The sequence below is a fragment of the Aquila chrysaetos genome, chromosome 6 (assembly GCF_900496995.4).
Source record: "Aquila chrysaetos chrysaetos chromosome 6, bAquChr1.4, whole genome shotgun sequence".
Taxonomy (NCBI): Eukaryota; Metazoa; Chordata; class Aves; order Accipitriformes; family Accipitridae; genus Aquila; species Aquila chrysaetos.
The window spans coordinates 45,587,976-45,612,724 of NC_044009.1; the positions used below are offsets into that span (position 1 = coordinate 45,587,976).

The window sequence follows — 24,749 nt, forward strand, 5'->3', positions numbered from 1 at the left end:
CAGTTGTTGCTAAGCCGTGTTTAGACTAAGGCAAGGATTTTTCAGCTTCTCATGCCCAGCCAGCAAGAAGGCTGGAGGGGCACAAGAAGTTGGGAGGGGACACAGCTAGGACAGCTGACCCAAACTGCCCGAAGGGGTATTCCATACCATGTGATGTCATGTCCAGTATATAAACTGGGGGGAGTGGGGCTGGGAGGGATGGCTGCTCAGGAACTAACTGGGCATTGGTCGGCGGGTGGTGAGCAACTGCATTGTGCATTACTTGTTTGTATATTACAATCCTTTTATTAGTATTGTCATTTTAGTATTGTTATTACTATCATTATTAGTTCTTCCTTTCTGTTCTATTAAACTGTTCTTATCTCAATCCATGAGTTTTACCTTTTTCCTTCTGATTCTCTCCCCCATCCCACTGGGGGCAGGGGGAGTGAGTGAGTGGCTGCGTGGTGCCTAGTTGCTGGCTGGGGTTAAACTACAACACCCAAGAATAAAATATATGTAGGATATATAATTAAATAGTGCTTATGATTGCTCATAACCACTTATTTGAGAAAAAGAAATTATTCACAATGTAGTTATTAACAGATCATATACAGAGGCAATGGTAACAGGCATCCAAGAATCCAATCGATATGGAACCCAATCTAAGTGGCTAACTCAGCATCTCAAAACATTTAGCACTTTCCATAGTGTATCAGGAGCTTCCACAGGACTTTCTAAATAAGGTATTTACTAAATAGTTACCTTAGATTTCAGTGACTGAATTTGGTGATCCAGGTACACCAGACTACACTTCTAACACTCTTTCCTGCTATAATAAAGGCAGACTCTTAACCTCCAAACCCAAACTGCAATTTCCAAATCCATATATAGAATTGGTTATGTTTGTGCTGGTTTTGGCTATGGTAGAGTTAATTTTCCTCATAGCAGGTAGCAGGGGGCTGTGTTTTGGATTTGTGCTGGAAACAGCATTGATAACAGAGGGATGTTTTCGTTACAGCTGAGCAGCGCTTACACAGAGCCAAGGCCTTTTCTGCTTCTCAGCCCACCCCACCAGAGAGGAGGCTGGGGGGGCACAAGAAGTTGGGAGGGGACACAGCCGGGACAGCTGACCCCAACTGACCCAAGGGATATCCCAGACCATAGGACGTCATGCTCAGCATATAAAGCTGGGGGAAGGTTGGCCAGGGGACCGCTGCTCGGGGACTGGCTGGGCATCAATCGGCTGGTGGTGAGCAATTGTTTTCATTTGCATCACTTGTCTTTCTTGGGTTTTATTTCGCTCTGTTATTTTCCTTTTCATTACAATTTGTTGTTGTTGTTGTTATTATTTTTATTATAAGATTTTATTTTATTTCAATTATTAAACTGTTCTTATCTCAACCCGTGAGTTTTCTCACTTTTACCCTTCCAATTTTCTTCCCCAAATCCTGCTGGGGGAGGGGGAGCGAGCAGCTGTGTGGCACTTAGTTGCCAGCTGGGGTTAAACCATGACAATGTAATAATAAATTGTGAATGTTTTTTTCTTGCAAGGCCATTCTATAGTCTTGATGTATTCTTACATGATGTACTTTCAGTGTTATTTCCACTGCAGACCTCCTAGTGTTCAGCACTATTCTTCACTCCAAGTGAGCGATAAGAAACGAGAATTTTCAGACTGTTGATGTAGATAAAAACTGTAGATGAGGGTTTCTTTGTACTTTCATGAAAAAAACAGCCCCAAGCTATGCACAAGTAGCTCAGTCTGACTGCACAAGCTGAAAAAAGGCAGCAATTGCTCCAAGGATTACTGACTTAAAATTCCAACAAGGTTAAAACTTTTTTCCAGTGGCACCGTGCTCCCCTTTCTCCCCCCACCATGACCTTTTTTCCTTAATTATAATTAACACTTGTTTACTTTGACTCAATCCCTCTTAAATATGCCCTTTGAAATTTTGCAGTATCTTCTTATATGCTTTATAACCTATTTCATTTGGTGAAACCTGAGATGTATAAAAGACACTTGTATGTTAAGTCAGAGCAATGTGAAGTAAGACTGATGAATTCATAAAGTGTTTCCTGCAAGATGATTGGTACAGCAGTGGTCACTGATATCACCATGATCTGAATATGTCTGTTCCATGTGCAACTTTTTTAAAAAAAATTTCTTTATTTGCTAATGGGAATCCCACTACACACCATGACCCAGGTCTGAAAAAAACCCGTAACTGAACAAACAAGTTAGAAAGTAAAAAAAACTTACATGCAAGTAGACAGTGCAATCTAAATGATGTCTGAGTATAAGGCTACAAATATGACTTCTGGTTTTACCTTGCTTACTTCTACCCATATATTCAGCTGTTTTCTCTTGCTTTATTTTCTCCCAGTGGAAAGGCAGAGAAAAATATAGCTTTGCTTTAGATAGCACATCAGCAAGTGTTGTAATAATATATTTTTGTTTATCTAACAGCTTTTGCTCAGAACAAGCTGACCAAAATTGAAGGAAAAGAAAGGAATGCACATATATCTCAAAATTTTACAGAAACATCCCAAATTGTTCACAGTTTAACATTAGCGTTGTCAGGAAAAACATATAAAATTCTTCTTTTTCATCTCTGGATTTCACTTACAAAATGAACAGAGTGAGCAGTAACATTCCCTAAATTAAATACAGGTGATGGATAAGAGAACAAAGTACTTTCTTTATGTTTCTGGTATGAGCCTCCTACCACTCACATATCAATCTACATGTACTACATATTACTCTTCACTCAAAACACTCCTCACAAGTACAAGCTATCACCCCTATTGAACAGTTCTGCTGTAGCATTAATAAATCTCCTAATGATGCTTTTATTGGCTGTTCCATGCATCAGAAACATCTATTACTTCTGAAAAAGTTCAGATCAAAAAGGACTATTTAGTGTATGTTATCACATCAGCAAGAGTAGATGAAGTTTCTTGTCTTCAGGTCCCCAGCTGAATGTCAGTCCTGGGTGTCAAAGTGAACTACACTAACCTTGTGACCAAATATTGCTGTTGACACCATCCTGTCTTTAGTGAATGGATATTCACATTATCAACAGCACCCTTGCCTCTGACACTTCATCTGTCAGAAGCGAAATCAAAGACTGACCATTCTGGAGGTGACTCTTCCAAGCTAGGTTTCAGGCACAGTGGTAGCAGGGCTGTGTGGCAGTAGCTCATCGTGTTTGTTGTTCCTTTTCAAAATGGAAGACTTCAGCTACACTGAATAGCAAAGTTATCAGCAGGAAAAAAAAAAACCCCAAACCTGTTCTAGAAGCTAAGCTGTTCCTTCTTCATATCTGTATATATGATATTATGAGAAGACTATGCAGTGTGATTTTTCATGCAGATATTCTCTTATAAATTGGTTCATTATAGAACCATACTTAAAGTAATCATCTTTCCTCCCAGGAAACCTATATGCAGCATTTAAACTTTCCTGAAGGAGTCTGTAAGTATTAAAGTAACTACACTTGACTAAAGTGACAGTATTAAAATATCTACCTTTGACTGAAGTACAAACAAGCCAAACTACTCTGAAAATTAAATTCGGTAAATTTTATGTAATAGCAATTAAGGCAATAGAATTACTCTGGATTTAAATTGCTAGAAATAAGCCAATTCTCCTTGCCTTTGCAGCCCTTCACTTTTTTTTTATTAAATAATGTCTTTTCACTACTTGGATGAAGGCCAATTTACTCTTTTTAATGAAATGAAAAACTTTGAGTGCAATTTTTTTTTTGCCACCAGAATGTCTCCTAAGTATTTATACTTGTTGATCCAGTTTTCCACAGATGGTTTCTTTAGGCAATACCACAAAAAGGCTCTAAAGGACATACCTGAAGATGAGTATTAACTAGTATTTTGGAATGACAGCGATATATTAACTGACTAATTCTCACCATAAGCACAATTGCAGAAGTTGACCTAAGAAGTTACCTGTGGGATTAGGACAAAAAAATTAGTATCTTATTACATAACCAGGCCATTTTTTGCAAATGCCATGGAATAGTTGGCTTGTCTCACAATCTTGTCAGGAAAACTTCTGAAAGAAGCTCAGAATGCATCTTCACACAAAAATAAAATGTAGGAACAATCATTCTGGACCAGATCAGAACTTCAACTTTTCAAAAATGAAAAATACTTTTCATGATCAGCAGTGCACATTCTTTCCAAAATAAATATACTGGTGTACTGGTAAGTGCATTGTTCTGTTAAAATAATTTTCAAAAAGAGAATGTTTGTGAATACAGCATAATCTCCTTTTTTTTTTCCCCTCAGAAAATAAGCAAAATTTTAGATTTTTTTCAACTTTTTAAAATTTAAAAAATAGCATTGCTTCCTGCTGGTTTGAAAACATACATGAATCACAGCTCAAAATGCAGTGAACAATCTCTTTTACGGAGATGTGGAAATAGGGAGAGAGCAAGTGACTTGGCCATATATAAGACCCAACCTTGGAATACCAAGGAATACAAACTGTTTTTTCAACTTTTCTGTCCAAACACTTCTGTCACTAGACAGCTGATTGCAGTAAATGGTCTCTATTTATTATTTCTTATTCATTATCCTTACTCAGAAAACACAGAGGATTCGACAGATAAAAATGCTTCTTATTTTCCTGCCAGACCCTCTTGGCCAACCAGAACCTCTTCAATACCAGCTCAGGATGGGCAATGCTGTGTCAGGTCAACAAAGGATGTCTGGATCCTCACAGGGATCTGGATAGGCTACAGATAGGTAAGACCCCCTTATTAAAATCTTCTAAAAGATCTAAAAGATGACAACAACTCCCTGGCGATCTCAGTGCTCTACTGAGAAACAGAGCGGGGCTGGAAGTGGCGCTGGGTCCCACGGCAAGCGTGCCACAGCAGCCCCGCAGCCTTGGTTTCTCACACTGCCAGAGCGTGGGCTGCCCTCAGCCTGCGTGCCAGCACAGCCCTGCTGCTGGTAGCCCTGATTTGACCTGCACAAGGAATACACGCCGATAAAGAGCAACAAGTTGGCCTTCACATACAAAGATACCGGCATCTCTCCAAGCAGCAGACAGATTATCTTAAAAGTGGTATTTGCTACAAACTCCATGAGGTTATTCCAGTCTCTTAGGACTAGCAAGCAGAGGCATGTTAGAGCCATACTCTTTTCTCTCAAATACATCCCCTGAATTAGAAAAAAGGCAACCGGAACACCACCATTAAGGGCAAGATTAAGGCTGCAGACAACCTGCTGTGCATAAATGGGAAGTCCCTGTATGCATTAGGACGACCTGTGTCAGTCAGGCTGTGAACCACATCATCACTTTGCTTTCCAAAGAATTGCCGTTATGCCTGTTTCATATGTATAGGCTTCAGGCAATGTATACGGGCTGATTTTTGTGGATTCATTTTTTGTGGATTCCAAAAGTAAGAACTAGGAGAAAGATACAGCAAAAGATAGAAACACTGTATTGTAGAGGAAAATCTAAATGTAGAATTACAATCAGTATAATACATAATAGTACCATCAAATCAGTCAATCTGCACCTCTTGTTACTGTAGATATATAGAGGATTCTGGGAAGGAAAGAACAGCTTGTTTTCTGAGAAACAGGCACACAAATGGCACATTTCAGTTATGAGACTTCACTGTGTTAAACATAACTCCGTTGCTTTGTTACTGTATTACAAACAATCAAAAAGGGAAAACTATTTGCACATATGTTCCTTGCAACAAAACTATAATTCTGAACCGTGTCTGAGGAGCACCATCACCCTCCTTTGGGAGCAAGAATCCAACCTCAGTTTAGGTAAATATGGGAACAAATATTTATCAGCATCTTTGCACAGTGGTGGAAATCTATGAGAAGAAAAGCCGTAAGGAATTAGTCGCTACTGAGCTGGCCTTGGATTTCTCTGTATGGAAAAGCAGTCCAACAGCAAATGCTTGTGTCCTCGACAGCCCGGGATTTCCAGTGGAGCTCCCAAGGGTGCGGGTGCCTTCACTTCTGTCCTTCTCTGGGAGACACAAAACTGCTAAGCTTTGCCTAGTAATATTCTCCTTAGTAGCTTAGGAGGCCTGGTCGATGCAGTCTCCTGTGGGCACTTCTAGTCCAGAGAGATAAGTTTAATTTTAAGGATATACTTCCTCTTTCTGTAATAGAAGTTAGCATTAAAAATCCTATGTGGATTTCAGCTAGGGAATTCAACTAGTGCCTTTTTATCAATTCATGGCCATGCCCCATCTATAAAATGTTACATATCAATGGCCTGAACATTAAGCCTGTATAATATTGTGTTAAGATAAAATTATATTGCCAATACATACAGTTTTTCTTGCATGAAAGAGCTGTTGACACCAACGGCTGTGCAAATTAGAAGTGACAGTCACAACAACTGTTCCACATTTGAGTCTCACAAAGCACGCAGACAAAAAATTGGGTTGATCTGACCAACAATGCCACCTGAAATGTGCCTGTATCACTTATGTAGTCACACCGCTCTGACACCTGCTTCGGAAAGCAATTGGCAAAACGCTCCAGATTTCACGACTGAGAGCTGGGGTTATTTTACCTTTGTATTGAAGTTATCAGTATTGAGTCTTCACAGATAAATCTTCTTTCTTACCTGTGGATAAGGCAGACGTATATACACATATTTGTATCCAGCAAGCGGGCAGGAAATGGAACTGAACTTTCTTACGTTCAAAGCCACTCCTCCCGTGAAGCTGCAGTGTGAGTTAATGATTGCAGTGGTGGTGATGCCCTACAAATGGGACAGGTGTCCCCCACGGAGCTGTGTGCCATTCTTCTCATGGTGCACTCTAAAGCCTGAGAATTCTCTTCTGAAGTCATTACTTCTCAAAATCTTGTCATCCCTCCAGAGTGAGAAAAAAATCAGAGCTGAACCACAGTCACAGCTCTTACTCGGCGAGGAGAGCCCATCCAAATGCTTAGGCTGCAATTACTCAAACTGTCTGCTACCACTCTGATGTCAGTGTAGTCACATGGGTGCCAAAAAGAGCAGCGGAGCAAAAATGAGACAGGACACATACCACTTACAGAAAGAAACGGGGGGAATCAAGCTGCTCTTCTCCATTGCACCCAGGGCCAAAGAAACCTGAAAACATGCTCTACTATTAAGGCTACCTGTAATCCCCATTGAGTCTTTGAGCCAGACTTCTCCTGGTGTAGACTCAACAGCACTGATCTCAGCACAGGGATCGTTCTCCTTGACAAACCCCCTACCCTGTTACTTGTATCTTTCTCCTCTTGAATTTGTATAGTCAATCTCTGAAGTCCTGCACTGACCAACACAATGAAGATCCCTTCTGCTAAAAAGTAGTCTAGACCATGTCAGCTGGTGAATAAGTGCAGTCAGAGACACTCTGCACTAGCACTGAAGTTGAGGGGTGACTGGGCCCATGACGTTAGATGGGATGGGCTTCAGGCTGTCTACAACCCAGGACTTCAGTTCCTGCTGATCAGAGGAACATGCCTGGTCCTCACAGCAGTATTTGGAGTGCAAATCTCAAAGCAGCACAGTGGGGTTCTGAAAAGGTTACAAACCTTGCGGTCACGAGGTTTTACTTCCCTAAGTTTTTCATACAAATTCATGTATCAAAATCCCCAAATTCCCAACAGCAAAAACTCACTTCCATATTTTTTAATACAAGACAGGATAGCCCTGCTTGAAGACCATCCAAGCTCCACTCTGAAATTGATTCCTTTTCTATTAAAAGTATTTGTATGTTAAACAAACTCCTTAGGGGAAGTAAGCCTTTTCCCAAGTTTACAAGGAAATATGAAAAGCCTTTTTTTTTTTTTTTTTTTTTTTTTAATCTCTTCATTCTCTGGCTCAGTACTTCTAACAGTTCTGTTACCGCAGAAGCAGCAGCTCATATATATGATGACCTCCTAAATATACTTGAGATTAAATGATATGTTGTTATCCTCTTTTTACAGACAAAGGTTAAAGATGGACAGATAAAGTGATCTTGTCCAAGGAAATGGATACATTTGTAGCAAATGAAAGAATCAAAATCTAGTTTCCCAAACACAGTGCTTTAAACAGCAGATTGTCCTTCCTCTCCGATGTGACTGCACCATGTCTGTCCTGAGCTTTAGTGGACATATTGACAATTCCAGAATTATAACAAATTGTGAACTTACAACAAACTCTCATCTATTTCGATCACTATACACTGACATAAAGCCAAAAGGAGTTAAAAAAACCCTTGAAAGTCTTTGAGTGATCTGTAATCCGGTAAGACTCTACCTAGATATCCAGTATTGTGATCAAACTGGAAAGAGACTCTAGTTTTTGGTATGCAAATCACAAGGACAAACTTAGGAAGGGAAGTCTGCAGGGTGCTTCTTTTAATGTCTTGTGTTCAAGTACTGCACACAATTATTTCTGGGGATCATTCTCCCGCTTCGATAAAGTACTTGTCTCTTGAATGCAGCTAGTATTAATATATGAGGTATTGGTTTGGCCTTTCATGGTCTTACTTTTAGGTGGACAATGCCACTTGGAAACATTATAAAGCTCTTACATACTACAGCCTTTTAGTCAAGTAAACTTTTAAGCAAGAAATATGATGGTTCACGGCAATTCAAATCACACATATTCTTGTCTACATTTACCTGAGCATTCATTGTAAATCTTCCCTCGGTTAGTATCATGTAAAATGATAACAGAGGAGAATTTTATTTACAATCCTGCTTCTAAATTTATTTACCCTAAAGAAATCACATCATCCATCTGTAAGTCCAAATTAAATTCCCATAGGGCAGCTAGCTCTATGGAAAGGGTTAGAATATTTTGCTTCAAGTAAGAATTCCAGCAAGACCTAACACAATATTGCAATAATACTGCATGCTCTGGGCTCCATCTTATTATTATTCTTCTAACATGATCACTATGCAACATTTAATGTTCATTAGCAAGATTATTTATTCTGAAGTCAGGCATATTGATATTATAATAAGAACTCAATTTCATACACCCCAGAACAATAATTAGATTTGTAAAAAACAAATATGTAGACAATGGTCAATAGATCAAATGTGTTTATTGTACAGAGGTATCTTTTATGACTATTCAGATATTAATTTGAACAGGCTTCACACACTATAACTTACCATCGTGTCAGAGAATATGGGACATATGTTGATAAGTCACACTGGAGATTGCCTAGGTCATGTCCTCCTTTGTTATGAAATACATAGTTCTGAAACTGCAGTAAAATCTGATACTCTATTGCACTGAGTACTGATCATATCGTTCTGATCATATCATAGTAATCACAGAGAACAGGAATGATTCAGAATATGTTCTATAAGGTAACTGATTGTAGAGGGTGGCTTTCAAAACAATGTTAGTATTTATACATTCAATAAGCTCTGTGTATGTATATGAAGAGATATATATATCACCTGGAATTCAGATCATAAAAATCTTTTTGTCACATGTTAGCTCACATCTACACTTCATTTACAAATACAGGATGATAATATGGTTATCATGTTCCCAAAAACCTGAATACATCAGTGTTTTTAAGAAACATTACCTAGGTAGTACATTCAAGTTCTATTCGCATTTGTGAACTACCCTTATAAATATATCAAAAAACTGTCTGAATGCATTTGGAAAGATAAAAATTAAATGCTTCTATTGCAATATTGATGCCTCTTGCCATACCTGGACACAGTATTTGCAATAAAATTCATCATATATTTAGATGATATGTTTGTCCATGATTTCCACACAGTTGGTTTCAATAACATATTAATGATGCATATAATGCCTTATTAATATGTTTTTCAATGTTAAAATACCTTGTAAACATTTCAGATCACAGCTTCTTTGCCAACTATTTGTTTTGAAGAGCCTTTCAGGTATTAGCTTTTATTATTACATGTGGTTGTTGCCTAAATCACACTGCATAGTTTTTACCATGTGACTGAATAACAAATACACATCAAGTGAATGCATCTCTGACCTACATAGCAGGTAGCCATACGAGGGCAGGAATGCGCTGTTTTGCATGTGAATAGAGCCGCTCCTTGAAATTCCCAGAAAACAAACTATTTGTTCAGAAGTTTGTCACAAAAGTGAACAAAAGGGATGTGAGGATGAATGAGCCAAAGAGATACTCAGAAAAAACACAATGTTCATGGAAATGTTCCGTATTTTTGACCTGTTTTACCAATCACAGACTGGTATATAATGCAGTAGCCTAGCTATTCCTCCAGGAAAGGAAAAATCATTGCTTCTGAGTCATGAATTAGGAAAAGTAATTCATAAGCAAAGAAAATTGCACAGTGGCAATACGGAAGAAATGAAAATTGCTAAAAAACAAGCTAACTTTGATATCATGAGTGAAAACGTTCCCAAGAACAAGAAGAGAACAGGAAGAGAAGGAAGCTGCTATCCAATGTAGAGTACAAGATTTAAAATAATCCTAGAGTAACAGGTATATGGGTGCTTTAAGGTCCTGGGACAGAGATAGCTTCACTTTGTGAAGAGCTCTCTTTTGTGAAGAGAGCTAGGCTCAGGTCTGGGGAATCGGCCCTGACTACCACCTAGCAGATTCAAACAAAACCCCATGTCCAGAAAGAAGGGAAAAAAAGGGGTTTAGACAGCAGTTTGCTAGGTGGAGTAGGCTGTTTGCTAGAGCTGAAGGAAAACAAAGAATCGTTCTTGTTACCATTAAATGGGCAGAACTGCCTTGTTCTTTTGTTGGTCAGAAAATAAACCCAAGAGATTTTACACAAAACACACCATGGTACCCATTCTCCTGGCTGGCAGGAGACAACAAAATACCTATGTCAGTATGGCCCCAAAGGAGAAGAAAATAAAACCATAACCAAATTATCTTTTTTCAAAAACTAAGAAACAAATAAAAGATGGAGGAAGAACTACACAGAAATATACAAGCACCGAAATTGGAATGATTAGTTTATCTCCTCTTTAGGAAAGCAGCACACAAAATTTCAGATTTCAAAAGACCAGTATAGTGCCCGAAAGAAAAATAAAGAACACCCAAACCCTCAGTTTGATGGAAAGAAACTGAAGTACTTTTTTGCTTTTCTTGTTGAGAGTGCAAAACAAAACCCAAAGAAGCTAAAACCTAATTGTGGTACCACCTTACTGTGGTTTCCACGGTAATACAGCATACAGAAAAGCAGATAATAAAATCATTCCAGCTGTCTGTTATAAACAGACAAGTAATCCACCCGAAGGAGAGACTGACACCAAGCCCACTTCAGAACACCCACTGTTAGGTGGCAGGAGTGAGCAGGAAGTATAGATTTAAACTCTGAACCAAGAGGAGGGAACTGAGTTTCACTTTTGCATCCCAAAAGGGTAGTGAGTAAAATATGGATGCTTTTATCACCAGTTTCTAAAAGCACAATGTTCTATTATAACTTCAACAAAACGTTTAATCTGTCCTGAAATTAAATTTTACAGGCTATCAATTTAACAAGAAAAATTGATTATTTTGGAAGGTTAATCTAAAAGATTCTTTTCCCTTCAATCCAAGCTTAAAATGAAAATTTAATTACAGTGATAAATACTCTTTAATATACATTTTTGTTTAGCTATATTGCTGTATTTTTGATCCATCAGTTGTAAGAATGGACTAATATGACTAGAATTTTTGAAAAGTGTTTTAGCTGAAGGATCGCTGCCTAGTATAGACTTTAATATATTATTTCAGCATTTTATGTCTTTATAAGGAATGCTTATTCTATTTAAAAAGACACAGGATAGGACTGACTTCATTAAGTGGTTTTTTTTTAAGAATTCATGTGCAGAATATCTGATTAAATGGGATTGTACTCATTCCTGTTTCCAGACACTTAAAAAGGCTTTCCACCACCTCAGGTTCACTGCTTCCAGAATACCGCAGTATATTAGGAAAATGTAAAATGCTCCTTTTCTTATAAACAGCATAAACAGTCCTGGTTCCCTTTGAAAAACCTTTAAAATCTTTGCTCTCCTAAATTCTGTCCTGCGACACACTCTCTCTACCCCAAGTGAGGCTGATAAAACACACCTGCCACAAGCAGCGATAAGAAACTATGGAGCTTGATATGGAAGCCTCACACCCAATAAGAATATGAGTGGATAAAGTTAACCATCGCAATCTGAAGGTCAAGTTGTCAAAAGCATCTGTTTTCGAGAGATGCCGGAATATATTACTTAAAATATTAAGTACTTTATTAAAGTCTTCAAAACTAGTTTCTCTGTCCCTTGTTAACTGTGAGGAGCAACAACTGCAGATAATACAATGACAATAAAAATGAAAAACCTTAAACTCTGGTGAGAGAACACGCGGGAAAATGTAGATGTTACCAACCACCACTTACAAGTATTCATAACTAGTAAACAATAGAGGAAACAATGCCAGACATGTTTATCTCAGTAGTGCAATTTTTGTTTTAAAGAACTTTTCTATCACAAGAAAACAGGTAGTAAGTCACTAATACCTGATATACCTTCATGATATTGACATTTCCTTCTCCATGCTGGCCTGGGGATCCTTGGCTCTGTAGCAGATTTCTCACTGTCTCCTCCATTCTAGAAAATGAAAATATTTATAAAAGTCAACTGTATGGAAAAAAAATTAAGAGTTGCATTCAGTGTTTTTGTTCTTTACAAGAGCTTAGTGCATCCATGGCTACCATGAAATTAATATTTAAAGACAATCCTGGCCTTATAATGTTCTCATACTCCATGTTATGAATAACACATTAAGGGCACTCTTTTATCTTTTGAATATGCACAGTAATTAGTTGTATTGTTAAAATCCTAGTGCAGCTCAGTTACAAAAATTAAAAACAAATGTGTGCAAAAGACATCACCTTGTCAACAGTGTAACCAAACACCATGATAAAATTACTGTCATTTAGGAACAAAATCAGTCAGATTAAAAAAACCCAGCCTGCTGTATTTCTAGCCAATTGTCAGGTTTGTGCAATTTAGACAGACTGTCAAATACATTACTAGTATTTACTCTCTATGTTATAGATGCAGCAGTGTGTGCCAGTACATTTGTTTATAGAGGCACAGCTGCTGAACACATTCACCCTTCTCTGCCCTTTCAAAGGGACGTAAAAAGCAAGTGTAGGCTACAATCTGGTACTACCATCTCATGAAAACATAATCAACTTCAGTTCCATCAGTGAAAGAAGGAAGGTTTGCACTTCCATTTTAGAAGGTGTTAATAGACACCATCAAAAGTTGTCTTTGATCTACACACATTCATCAAGCATGTTAAAACTGATAATAACGCTAACCCTCCTGAATGGAGGCTGAACAGAATAGAGAGTTCTGCTCCTTCGCACAGTAGGACCGCTGGGAATAACGGAAGCCACCTACAAAACACTGGTCCCATTCAAGGTGGATCAGAAATTAAATCCCATGGGCTTAGGCGATGTCACTGAGGCTGACCACAAATAAAGGGTCTGGGACTGTAGCTGGTTTCAGCTCTGTGAGTATGGGTAGGAGGAGGAAAGGGATCAAAAGCCACAGAAGCAACAACAAAGACGCTGGGTTTCACAACAAAATATGCTATGTGCCAGTTCCAGCCAAAGGTCCTCACGCTTCTCCCCACTTCTCCCCACTCCCCATCTCCTCACCCAAATTCTCACCCCTGTACAGCTTCTTCTTCAGCTGTGCGCATGCAACAGTTTTTCTCACCCTCCCTTTCATGTTTTTTTCCTTTTAAGCTGTCTCAATCCCTTGATATAGTTGGAAAAACAGCCCAGCTGGAACAGGGGCTGGAGAAGGGAAAACTGCTGTGGCACAGGTGTGTGGGTGACATGAGGCAGGAGAGAGAGAGAGAGGAGTAGCTTAAGCCATATTGCCAGATACGCTGCATATTAAAACAGTGACCTTGAAAAAAGAGCCAGTATTCCTAGGCATATCAGACCAGAAACTGCCTGCTGTTGTTTATTTCTTCTGTGTTTAGGGAAACATCACTTTTGTGTACCATTCTTTGCAAAAGCAATTGAGCAGAAGAATTATTCAACAGAGTATCTTTTTTTTTTTTTTTTTTTTTTTTATTTCTAAGGTAACAATCCATCAAGACAGCAAATATTAACTAACTGCTCTGGCCAAAGGCCAATAATGTTATCTTTTACAGAAGCCTCATAGCCTTTCTGTTCTTTCAGTCTTATAAGAATGAATGGTATTGGCTAATTTAGCAATAATATGATGTTTTGCCAGGTTTTCTCCTTTCAAGTCAGCCAGCTACACTACTTTTCGAGAAGCCGACACTGGGTATTCATTCTACTCAGATGAACACTGACATTTTACTTATTCGTACGATGTTTTTTTGTCATTGATGTGCAGACTTCTACATTGCCAGAATGCCCACAGAATAGTTGGACCATCTGTTGACCAAATGTGAATAAAAACAAGCCAACTCTAATCTCTAGTGCAGACAGTGGTGCAGTTTTTCAGTTGCAGATTGGAACCATTTCTGCTCATAGGCTGACCTTAATCAGATGCCTTTTACACAAAAGAACAAATCATTTTGGTTCATAACATAAATTCCTGTGCAGTCCTCACTGAATGATTTCATTTCTTAACATGGTCATAATTTCATTTTTAAATTAACGATGTAATAGGATTCTTAATTATTGTGTTTATATATGCATACACAGTTCCAACTCTAGTCCTTCATAGAGTTCTTACGAATTAATAAACAAGCAAAAATAAGAGAAAGAATAGATTTGACTATCACTAAAATCAGAGTTTTTCAATTTAGGCCTAATAGTATTAATGAAAACATAGTCTAGTTGCATATTAGTATCTTCACTTAAACCAGCTCAGAAAAATTATGAAGAATTCTTAAATTCAACAGGTCATTTCATCTTCAGTCAAATTCAGACAGCCTATTTTGGACAAGAGGCCCATCTTGTCGAACAGCCTTATAGCGACTGGTGAGCACACAGTTTCATGTGGCAATTAGAAACACCTCCCATCAGCACTCAGATTTCTATGCAACAGAATAATCTTTGCAACATGACAAAGAGCTCAGTTAAATACAGTTGAGACTTTTGTTGTTTTGTTGTTTGCAGCTATTATAGAAGTTTGTAAGCTGAACCCCAGGCATAACATACACACTGTCTGTGTAGTCAAGTCACTATAAAACCAGCATTGAGAGGATCTTACAAGCTTTAGGTACCCATGGAATATCTGAAAAAGGAAAAAGGAAACTAGTTTCTGTCAAACAAGGAGGTGAAATATGCTTGCAGTCAAATTTACTGCAAAGCTCTGACGGCCAGTGCTCTTGCACTTTATAAGCTGCTGCTTCTCCACTAGCACCCCAGTTGTCCATTTTTAGGAAGGACTGCTTAACCAAACATGGCACAGGATAACAATCGAGACTTGTTTCTTATAAATTAGAATCTTTGAAGCATGAACTAATGACACCTTAACTGAAAAGCAATTGTTATATTATGATCTATAATACTCTCCACAGTGACAGTACATGCCAGAAGGATTTAGTATTAATTCTTTTAAAGAATGCAGGAATAGTTGAGCCTCTATAAATTTGACTTGAAATCCCATGTTTTGCTCCCTGAACAAGGGTTCCAAAGGACATGTAAATTTTGGAAGTGAAGCAGAAAAATTAGGAGCTTTATGAAAGGCTATTTCTACATATCGACCTATATTTTTCCCCTTCTGGTAACCACGAAAGGTTATCTTCTCTCGGTCATGATTCTAATATCCTAGATGGACCCACTCCAACATCAAGCACTTGCCGATTATGTCTAGAATAGCTATCCCCCACACGTGCATTCTGCCTGCTTGCTGGACTATGCTAAAAGACCTGTTTTGCTAAGGATTCTGTGCATCTTATGTAACTATCAAGCTGTTACAATCTGCAGAAACAGTCTCTAAAGTTCACCATTCCCAAGTCTACATTCTTCAATCACTATTTAAGAACATTTATATTCCCCTTTCTTTAGTATTCTATTTAGGCTCTATTCATCTGAAGCATCTCACTTAGTACCATTAAATTTTTTGTTACATCCATTATTTGAATAGAAAATTGACTTTTCTTAGAACTGCAGTGTTCCTTTCAATTCTTCTTTTTATAAAAAGCTATTTTCTTTAGGGGAAAAATAAATGAAACCCATGTTTGATAGAAGCTTCTTAAGTTTCTTGACTAAATGTCAGTTTAGAGTAGGGAAACAGTCCTCCACCAGTCCTAGCCTAAGGATAAATTTCTCAAAGCATAAAACAGAAGAAGAAATGAGGCACTGTGAAACCAGAATCTGTTCATGGAATATAAGAGTTTAAGGAACATAAAATATTAATGCTACTGTGGAAAGCACTGTCAAGATGTCGTCTGGAATATTATCTGCAATTACGATCACCAGTGTTCGGGAGCGGCTCATTCAGAGAGGATTTGGTGAAGAGACAGCTCTGAGGTTTAGAGGAATTGAGAGTCTGTGTCATGAGACTAAACAACTTACCTTGCTAAACTTAAGAGACCAAGGTCTTAAACGAGTATGACTTCCACAAAAGAATCAGTGAGAAAAAGTAAAATGGGAAAGAAAACTACATCAACCTAAGGCCAATGACTGACAAAAAAAGATGGGAATATAGTGGTTACAAATACATTTAGGCTGGAATTAGGATGTTTTTAATCATGGAAGAAGTGAGACTCTGAACCAGCCTGCCAAGTAGAGTAACAGGATGAGAAACCTAAACAGTTTTAAGCCAGAGCTGAGCAGTTTATGAAATTAATTAGACAGCAGTGTCAAGAGCTGAGGACTTGAATTTACGATCCACAGGTCCTTGCTGCTATTCCTTCTGAAACAAAATCAGTCATTCCTACATTTAAAAAAATGTAATTTGTCCCGTGCTGTTGAGAGAATACCAGGAAATCAATTCAACTGCAACATACAGTTATTTATTTTGGCTTTGTTTCTGTGTGTGTTTCTGGGCAAGAGGGACAGAGGAATCTCTGGAAAGGAGGAAACATCATTCCCTGCCAAGTGAGCAGCACATAGGGCACAGATGCTCAGGTGTCCAAGGTGGCAGAAGGAAGATTCCTCTGTATTTTTGCTGCAACTCAAATCTCACCTGGAAGCCAGGACCTGCCTGTAAGGACCCACTGAGCTGTAGGAAACCTGCTTTTAAAGCTTCTTGATGTTAACGTTTCTGACAGCTCTTCTGCCTCCATCTCCTGCCTGCCCCCACTGCTGCAATTCATGGCATGCACCAGAGCACAGTTTCAACCAGGCCAGGTGAGACAGACCCTGCTGGGGTTGATGCATCACTGTTAGGCAGTTAAGTTCCCGACTTTTCTCTCAATTTTCTCAGGACCATCACCTTCATAAATGGGCACCTCCTTTGTGCCATCCCCCAGCAATGCTGAGACATGGTCAGAAAACCTGCCCGCTTTGTGCCTCTCCCAGTTCTGTCATTTCAATTGGACCAAAGTCATAGGCTATTAAGTCAGGTCCTCCCCAAGAATAGATTTTAAGACCATACAGGAATTAATCTTCCCTCAAATACACTAATTCAAAGAGGCATGAGAGTTCTTTCAGCCCCCTAACTCTGCAGAACCTTCCCCATGTATTTCCCACTTCCCCAAAAGGTCTTTCAGATCCCTTTCAGCTAGGTTTATTGATTCCCTTCCCTGACAGAGGTTCACAGTATGCCACAGTAATTTCACACGTGAAGAGGATTTTCTCTGACCAACCTCTCCACTGTGTAGGACATGCTTTTATGCCCTGTCTTACTGCAGAGAAAACCCGTTCTCTTCTCCGGTTCTTTGTAGCATATACCTTAAAGGGGTTTGATCTCCCCAGACCTAAAAACTTTCTGTGACAGAGCAAGTTTCCCTGGAAAAAAACTCTTCCGATATATCTTGATCTTTGATTTCCCTTCTAGCACAGGGAATAAATACTCTCTATAGCCCATGCTCTATTCAGCTACAACCCACACAGCCCTTTTTATGGTTTTCCCTCCAAGGGACAGGTAGCATGTAGTTGTTCCGGCTCTAGAAGGTGCATGACAGTTTCAATCCCTTCTCCCTTGACCTACTTCCTTCAAAATTTCCACAAGCTGGCAGCTACCTTTTGCTAGGTGCTATCACCTTCCCTTTTCATCACCCTCAAGCTGAGGTGACAGTACTCAGTGGTTATTTCAAATGCATGCCACAAGATTTTCTTCAACTTGATACTGACTTACAGTCTTACAGAGACATGTCCAAACGTTTCTATAGAATTTTACTGCAGCAGTTGAGGCTTGTATTTCAGCTTTTTCCTTCTCCTCATGCCATGCAGCAGGTGCAGGACTCTTTTTAAAGTCTTAGAGAAAAATATCAATAACAGATCTTTCTCCACCTTTAGCTTAACTTACTTCTGTGTAATCAAAATTCTCAGGTGGGTATTTGCTTCCAGGTCCTATCTGTGAGACAGTGAAGCTTCCTGCCTCTCTCCTGGGCAGTCTCCGGCTTAAGTCTCTTGACTTCTATTTTTAGTTATAGCCTCCCTGGAGATGTGGCCTGGGTTTCAGCTCCTTGAGCTGTCTGACCGCTCCCTACCGCCTGATCACAGATGAAGGAACAGGTTCCCATGTGGCTTCTCAGTTTTTTCAGCTCTTGGTTCACCTGTGAACCAGCCAGTATTTTCACCAGCTGGACTTGCGTTGTCTCTTTGGGGACTGCAATCTGTCTGGCTTTGGTGGCAGACTTCTGTATCTCTGTCCTAGTCTTCCAGCTCTCTCTCCAAACCCACAATCCAACCAAACAAAAAGCTTCTCTCTGACTCAGCTCTCAGATAGATTTGTTTGCTTATTCATATGTAGTTTTGAACTTCAGGCTTGGGGTTACCTGCATCTCACTTCCCTCACCACTCCATTCAAAGCTCTGCAATGGATCAGATTAGACTTTCTCCTGACAGTGAGTTCCTCAAACTACCAAAAGGCTTCAGAGTTAACAAACAGACACAACCCCCCCACCCCAAGCAAATAAAAAATCCAGATTTTGGATTAAGCACCAGATTTTTTTTAAACAGGGAAAATAGCAAAGTGGCTTTACAAGACATAACAGAAACAAAAAAAAGTTACTCAAACAGCAGTTCCTGTTCACTGCATCCTTGCAGGAGTGTCTTTCATTCTACCTGCTTTCAGTTAAATTAGTGGCTCTCTGTACTGCAGACTCTGCTTACTCCTCTGGCCCCAAGGATTTCCATTAGCTCTACACATGGCTGCCTGCTCTCCTCAGCTCTCCCCCTGATCTGCAGGCTCATCTCCAGACTGTGCAGTGACCTGCCAGCCACAGCGACAGCCTCAAGACCCTCTGCTCTCCTCCACGAGCCATGGTGATCCCCAGGACAAAGTGGCCCATCTTTCCCAGGGCTGTGTCCAAGCCTGCTGTTCTCAGTGCACCTACTGCAGAGACCCTGCAGCATGCTGCTAGGCCATTGCTTCAAGTGGGTAGGTAGCCAGGAAACAGACACAAGCTTCTCCAAAGAACACAGATATCGAAAATGGATTTAAAAAAGCAAAGAAAGAAGTGAAAACAGATATGTGATAAACTTAAAAGAGAACTGACAGATGGGAAATGCTGGGCCTCTAAACCCCAAGGGGTTTTCTCCGCATTTTCAGTTCTGCTTAGGATACGACATTGGTACATGCCTTATAGCAGCGTGCTGGGCAAAGCCTACAGAATGCACAATATCCATCCTTAATATTTCAGTTGGAAAATAAAGTAATACTATCCTTTACAGCAGCAACCGAAACACACACATATAATGTATAATTTATGTTTATTCTTTCTGTTCATCAGTACAGGTGCTTATCAATCCAGAAATATGAAGGCAAATTCTCCTCCTGCAGCACCACCATGGCCCTTTCCCCACCACAGGCTCTGAGCAGCCAGTTCAACCCCGTGACATTCACTAGTGGCAAATCCAAACTGCACAAGCCATGCCCTTTTCACATACTCATGCTAAACCCTCCTAAAAACATACTTAAAGCATACTCAAACTGTTGCCTGAAGGGCAAGCTATCTAAAGAAAAGTAGCACATAAAATAAAGTATCTTGTGCACGATGAGGGCAACTATTGCAAGGCCGTGCTGGAATGAAACAGGTCTCAAGCTCTATTTACACGAGTGGAGAAGGATCATTCCTTTGAGTGGACAATCTAATCAGGTGCTCTCTCTGCTACACCATACCACCACTTGAAAATTACACAAAACTGAAAGACTGAGCACAACATTTACTTAGTTGAACCACTGACCATTGAACCCTCTGGAAATTTTCAAGGTATCCTTAAATACCATATGTGCCTTGAGCCTCAGATAAGTAGGGTAGGATTTTAAAGACCTCAGCATTGGCATATCACTGCTCCCACACAAGTCTGAATTCTGTTATCACACAATGGCAGACCTGACATTTCTCTGAAACTGTTCTAACTACCATCTGAGCCAGGAAATATTGGAAATGTTTCCATTGTCTCTTTCAGCCATACAGATTTCACTCATCAAACTTATACCTACAGCAAAAAGTTTCTGAACTGCAATAGAAACCAGTGGTAATGTTTATTTCTGTGTTGACAGATAGACAAATGCCATATGGACTGTATGGGTGTCTTCCATCACCAGCCCTGTATATGATTTTGTAACTTACAGGCATGGAGGATTAAACAAAAAAGAGTCCAAGACTAAGCATCACAGAAAAGCTTCTCACAGGCAACTGAAAGGATTTTTCAAATGGAAGGACTGTGCCTCCTACAATTCCCCAGTAACATATTTGGGACCTTAGGACAGGAGATATTTTCATTAACTATAAGTGGATAGAACCAGACACGTACAGAAAGCTGATTCTTGTGTCAGCTTAAACATATGCTCCTAAGTTCAAACTCTATTCATGCTGGAGGCACCAGAAATAGTCACAGTGTTTCAGCATAACTAAAAGCATCAGAAAAATTACAGACAACTATACAATGACTGGAAGTATTTCCAATTTCAAATAATGGGTTACTTTTTTTCTTGTTTTCTACATTTTAAACAAATATTTATTTTTCCATATTAGCAAATATATATATACATGGATGGATATATCTACCGGCTCCTCCAAATACACATATTTAATTTTGCATATATGCACCCTGATACAGACAAACTACTATTGCTTTAAGTTACTTAAGGAAATGTAAAGCCACTCAAAACTAAAAAGCTCTTGTTCCATTCTGAGTTACAGCTTCAAGGTGGTACCAAGACCACCGTGACATACCTACATAAATTTCTATCAGTTTCCCATGAATAGCAAAGATGCTATGTGGAGGGAGGCAGCTTTTGTGGGGTTGAAGTAGGTACAAGAGAAATGCAAGATGAAAATGAGGTCTGTCATCAACGATCATTTGCAGAACCCTTCATAATGCAAACAAGTTGTTCTTACACATTTTCACGCTACACCGCCCATCGTGAAGCTTTCGGGCTTGGTCTGCGAAGTGCTGTGGTAGACACCCACCTGTGCTGTCCAGAGTACAGACAGCAGCTGGAAGAAAGCTAAAAAGAGGAGAGACTTTTTTTTTTCTTCCGCAGAAATTATCATGATTTGTTTTCAGCCTCTCTGACTCCCTAGTGAAACACTTATATGCAAAACACTTAAAATATATAATTCTTCTGATTAAGTGGCTAGTGAGCATGCATATGATTGCTGTACAGAAAGATAAATAATTCTTTTGATTAAATGACTACTAAGTATGCATACTGTTAAAGTTGTTCAGAAAGTTTCATTATATTGAACACCATATAACATGCCCTGATGCCTTCAGAAGCAAAGACTGTAAAGTTTATTAAATTCTTGCATTCTTTTTCCCTTAAGATGTTATTTGTGAATTTAATGCCTTTAAAAAACTAACTACCAATGGAGCTAATGGGACTCTAAATACATAAACGTTCAAGAAACCACTCCTGGTTTGGTTCAATAACCTAAATCTTACATCAAAAATCAAATACACGAGACAGCACCAGCCCTTTCCTGACACTGTACAGCCAAGTGCAAAGGCCCAAAGGCCAAACTCCTGCAAATGTAACTACACAGGACTCAAGTACGACAGGAAAGTTTCCCACTTTGAACTTGGATCCCGCTGAAATGGATCACTTCAGATGTTCACAAATACAAAGAACAGCAACAATCAACAGAACAGCAAGAAACAATGACTCTGGTTCCCAACCATGAGATTCACTTAAAAGTACTTTTGAAGACAACATGGAGTCTTAATAAATATAATTTCTTTTGACTTTCTGGACTTAGGCCTTTCCAAATTTCAGCTCATAAAGACTATGATAAGAAAAGAAAAAAATGGAGATTTTCAATTCAGCTGTGAGTTCCTGAAAGCCTCTGCATGTAAGATCAGCACAGATGGATGAAATGTGTAGGAATATTCCAAGTGATGTCTGTGCTACAGATAATGGTATGATAACATTTTAATTCTTAAGGGGGATAATGTGCTGCTGTAGATATATCTAGAATTTGTCTTTCCTTTTTTCTCCTCAGCAGAGAGCTTGCTTTGGACGTTCAAATAGACATTCACAAACAGAGGACATGAGACAGTTCTTGGCTGATCAGCTATGATCGAGTGTTTCCTCTGTACCCTTCATGAACTGGTGGTGCCCTCAGGCCCTCTCTGTGTGACTAGGACCTTTTCACACGACAAACCCTCCACATTAGCCTCCAAATTACCAACTTAGGGAATGAAAAATATGGAAATAAAATGCCTCCATGTGTTTTTCACCAAAGTAGATCAGGAATGACTGGCAGGATAGCGAATGCCAAGTATCCTCTCCTGAGCATGAACAATGCCTCCTTCCATGCGGGTTTCCTGCAGCACTGCCCTGGTACAACACAGTTTCCTATGCTAATGGTGCCCAGCTCAAAAGGAGTTTACCCTTCTGGAGGACAGATTCAGTAAACAGCAATACATATCTACTACCAAAGAAACCTACGATGTAGAAGTAATTACTCTTCCAGTCTTAAATTTCAGGTGTTTAGAAAACAACCACAAAAACAAGTCATGTCGGAGACATCAGAATGAAAACTTACTGGTTGTAGATTTCCAAACCCTAGCAGCATAGCAAAATGGCCTAAACAAGTAATATATGGTTAAAGTAATGGTCTCCAAGGGCTTAATTACCTGTATCATTAGGCAGAGGTGGTCTCTCTAAAATTATATTGACAGCTCTTCTACAACCAAGCAGTTGATAATGAGGCAATAAAAATACATGACAATGCACACGAAAGAGTGCTGGAATAGCGTCATATACAGCATCATCAGCTTTGATGCCAATGGACAAGAAGGGCTGAATTAAGGACCTAGATATATTTTGTCATTAATAACTTTTAATGTTCTCCCTTTCTGTATGTGTGTAAGCCTATCAAAAGCAAAAGAAGATAAGAAAAACAAGGTAAGAAGAATAATATCTAGGTGCAGATGAGATGCAAGAAGAAAGAAATAACAGCTGCATTAAAGAAAATAAAAGAAAAGAAAAAGGCAGGGACACTTTCACGCCTCTATGTTAAGCACCATAAAGCACTCCCCATATCATTCCAAACACATTACTCTGTCACAGCCATTATCCACTGTATGAAGTAACAACAGGAAAAAAACACGCCACAATACACAGGCTCAAAATGCCAAATTTGTCACTATTGAAGCACATCTCTTTAAATTGCATTATCCTGGAGATGAACTGAATAAAAGCAGGGGAATGTTTCTGTATGTAGGGTTTGCACTGAAATATACAGAGACAGCACTGGCTCTTTGCTGCATAGATGTGCTTCCACTATTGCCTGCTCCCATTTTCCCCTTGCTGAAGTCATGCAGAATGCTGCCTCTGTATCAGACACAGTGTCTGAAATCTCTGTCACCTTGGAGGTTCAGGAGGTAAGTTGGATGATGCCAGAAATCCGGTGAAAAGAGGAAAGGACAGCTTTGGAGGGATGGCCAGCTATCAACATGAAAAACAAAAGGAATAGAGGGAAGAGTAAAGGGGTCTGGAAAGGCATGTCCCAATACTTTGGCCCACGAAGTAGAGCAACTGGACAAACTAAGAGCTGGATTAGGAGAAGAGAGAAGAAGGAAATACTTATAAACAGAGAAGGAAAGTAGAGGAAAAAAATTTTGAGAGCATCTTAAGGAGAGAATGGAGAGGAAGAGAACAGGACAAGACATGAGGACCAGAAATAAAGGCAACAGTAGCATAAAACATGTAAGAGAACTTTGAGGAGAAGAAAAAAAAAAAGGACATGAAAATGTAAGCAAGATGTAAGAAAACAGAAAAAGAATAAAGTGGAACAGCAATAAGAAATGTAATTGTAAAGAGAAGTGAAAGGATATCCAGACATCTCTAAGGTGCAAATGTTTATTTTAATTATTTGTAACACATTGGTACTTCTTTTGCAGAAACAGGAGAGCTATTAGCTAGAACTTCCAACAGAAGATCATTTAAGAAAGGTTTGGAGAAGGATTTTTAGTACTACACTAGAATCACAACATAACTCCCTCCTCCCTGTGCTTTAATCATCTATCTTCAGCACAGCACGGGATACATTTTCAAACTGCTCTGCAGGATTTTAGCCACATGGCTCCCATTGTGTTTAATGGGAATCCTGTGGACAGAGCTCTGTATGAGGCTTTCAAAATGTACTCCAAAAATCTCTAAATAATGCACTAGTTGAACATTACCCTGTTTACTTCTCATAGAACACGACTAAAATAAAACA

At 39.2% G+C, this 24,749-nt stretch overlaps 1 protein-coding gene across 12 annotated transcripts in view; it reads right to left on the bottom strand.

Moving 5' to 3' along the window:
* NCKAP5 (NCK associated protein 5) overlaps nucleotides 1-24,749 on the bottom strand; it is a 394,816-nt gene that overhangs the window by 133,113 nt on the left and 236,954 nt on the right. For 11 of the 12 annotated variants that reach the window (XM_030017100.2, XM_030017099.1, XM_030017102.1 and 8 more), the window contains one exon: nucleotides 12,478-12,568. In XM_030017100.2, coding sequence (XP_029872960.1) covers nucleotides 12,478-12,568 — 91 coding nt within the window. The remainder of the gene's footprint in view (nucleotides 1-12,477; nucleotides 12,569-24,749) is intronic. The other variant, XM_030017101.1, reaches the window with a different exon arrangement.